A 2,159-nucleotide genomic window follows, 5' to 3' on the forward strand; every position below is an offset into this window, starting at 1 on the left:
ATCCCCCCACATATCCTCCCATATCTCCCCCATATATCCCCCATATCCCCCCATCTATCCCCCATATATCCCCTCTATCCCCCCCATCTATCCCCCCCTATATCCCCCCCATATCCCCCAATATATCCCCCCCATATATCCCCTCCGTACAACAACTTCAAGTCCATGGTGGTGTCCGGAGCCAAGGGCTCCAAGATCAACATCTCACAGGTCCGTGGGGCTCCATGGGGCTCTATGGGGTGTCTATGGGGCTCTATGGGGCTCTATGGGGCTCTATGGGGCTCTATGGGGCTCTATGGGGCTCTATGGGGCTCTAGGGGGGTCTAGGGGGGTCTAGGGGGGTCTAGGGGGGGTCTATGGGGCTCTATGGGGCTCTATGGGGCTCTATGGGGGTCTATGGGGCTCTATGGGGCTCTATGGGGTCCTCTCCGAGTACAACAACTTCAAGTCCATGGTGGTGTCCGGAGCCAAGGGCTCCAAGATCAACATCTCACAGGTCCCTGGGGCTATGGGGCTCTATGGGGCTCTAGGGGGGGTCTATGGGGGTCTATGGGGGCTCTATGGGGGTCTATGGGGCTCTATGGGGCTCTATGGGGCTCTAGGGGGCTCTATGGGGCTCTATGGGGGTCTATGGGGCTCTATGGGGCCCTCTCCGAGTACAACAACTTCAAGTCCATGGTGGTGTCCGGAGCCAAGGGCTCCAAGATCAACATCTCACAGGTCCGTGGGGCTCTATGGGGCTCTATGGGGCTCTATGGGGCTCTATGGGGCTCTATGGGGCTCTATGGGGCTCTATGGGGGCTCTATGGGGGTCTATGGGGCTCTATGGGGGTCTATGGGGGTCTATGGGGCTCTATGGGGGTCTATGGGGCTCTATGGGGCTCTATGGGGGTCTATGGGGCTCTATGGGGCCCTCTCCGAGTACAACAACTTCAAGTCCATGGTGGTGTCCGGAGCCAAGGGCTCCAAGATCAACATCTCACAGGTCCGTATACCCACTGCACTGCGCCCCATAGATCCTTCCCCATACCCACTGCACTGCACCCCATAGATCCTTCCCCATACCCCCTGCACTGCACCCCATAGATCCTTCCCCATACCCACTGCACTGCACCCCATAGATCCTTCCCCATACCCACCACACACTGCACCCCATAGATCCCTTCTCCATACCCCCTGCACTGCACCCCATAGATCCTTCCCCATACCCACTGCACTGCACCCCATAGATCCTTCCCCATACCCACTGCACTGCACCCCATAGATCCCCCCTTGTCCCCACTGCACTGCACCCCATAGATCCCCCTGATACCCACCGCACACTGCGCCCCATAGATCCTTCCCCATACCCACTGCACTGCACCCCATAGATCCCCCCATCCCCCCCCCCCTTTACACCCCACAGCTCCCCACACCCACACCCCATAACCTCCCCCCCCCCCCCCCAGGTCATCGCGGTTGTGGGGCAGCAGAACGTGGAGGGCAAGAGGATCCCGTTCGGCTTCAAGCACCGCACCCTGCCCCACTTCATCAAGGACGACTACGGCCCCGAGAGCAGGGGCTTTGTGGAGAACTCCTACCTGGCCGGGCTCACCCCCACCGAGTTCTTCTTCCACGCCATGGGGGGCAGGGAAGGCCTCATCGACACGGCCGTCAAGACGGCAGAGACGGGTCAGAGCCTGCCCCATAGCGCCGGGGGGCGGAGGTTCAATGGGGGCTTTGAAAGGGGGTGGATGGGAGCTGACCCACGTGTGTCTTAGGGGGGTTAAAGGGGGTTTGGGGGGGTTAAAGGGGGTTTGGGGGGGTTAAAGGGGGTTTGGGGTGGATGGGATCTGCCCCACATGTGTCTGCCCCACATGTGGGGGGGTTAAAGGGGGTTTGGGGGTGATGGAGTCTGCCCCACATGTGTCTTAGGGGGGTTAAAGGTGGTTTGGGGGTGATGGAGTCTGCCCCACATGTGTCTTAGGGGGGTTAAAGGGGGTTTGGGGGTGATGGAGTCTGCCCCACATGTGTCTTAGGGGGGTTAAAGGGGGTTTGGGGGTGATGGAGTCTGCCCCACATGTGTCTTAGGGGGGTTAAAGGGGGTTTGGGGGTGATGGAGTCTGCCCCACATGTGTCTTAGGGGGGTTAAAGGGGGTTTGGGGTGATGGAGTCTGCCC

The 2,159-nt window shown here is 60.0% G+C and overlaps 1 protein-coding gene across 1 annotated transcript; it reads left to right on the forward strand.

Moving 5' to 3' along the window:
• Nucleotides 1-895: 895 nt before the first annotated feature.
• LOC130599666 (DNA-directed RNA polymerase II subunit RPB1-like) lies at nucleotides 896-1,705 on the forward strand (the record flags this gene model as incomplete). The annotated part of the gene is made up of 2 exons (XM_057410339.1): nucleotides 896-985; nucleotides 1,449-1,705. Coding segments are annotated over exons 1-2 (347 nt in total), but the record flags the coding sequence as incomplete, so codon positions are not given.
• Between the last annotated feature and the right edge of the window lie 454 nt (nucleotides 1,706-2,159).

Source organism: Pezoporus wallicus, unplaced genomic scaffold, assembly GCF_028554395.1.
Source record: "Pezoporus wallicus isolate ANWC-B61680 ecotype Strahan unplaced genomic scaffold, APGP_CSIRO_Pwel_v1 contig_12625, whole genome shotgun sequence".
NCBI lineage: Eukaryota > Metazoa > Chordata > Aves > Psittaciformes > Psittacidae > Pezoporus > Pezoporus wallicus.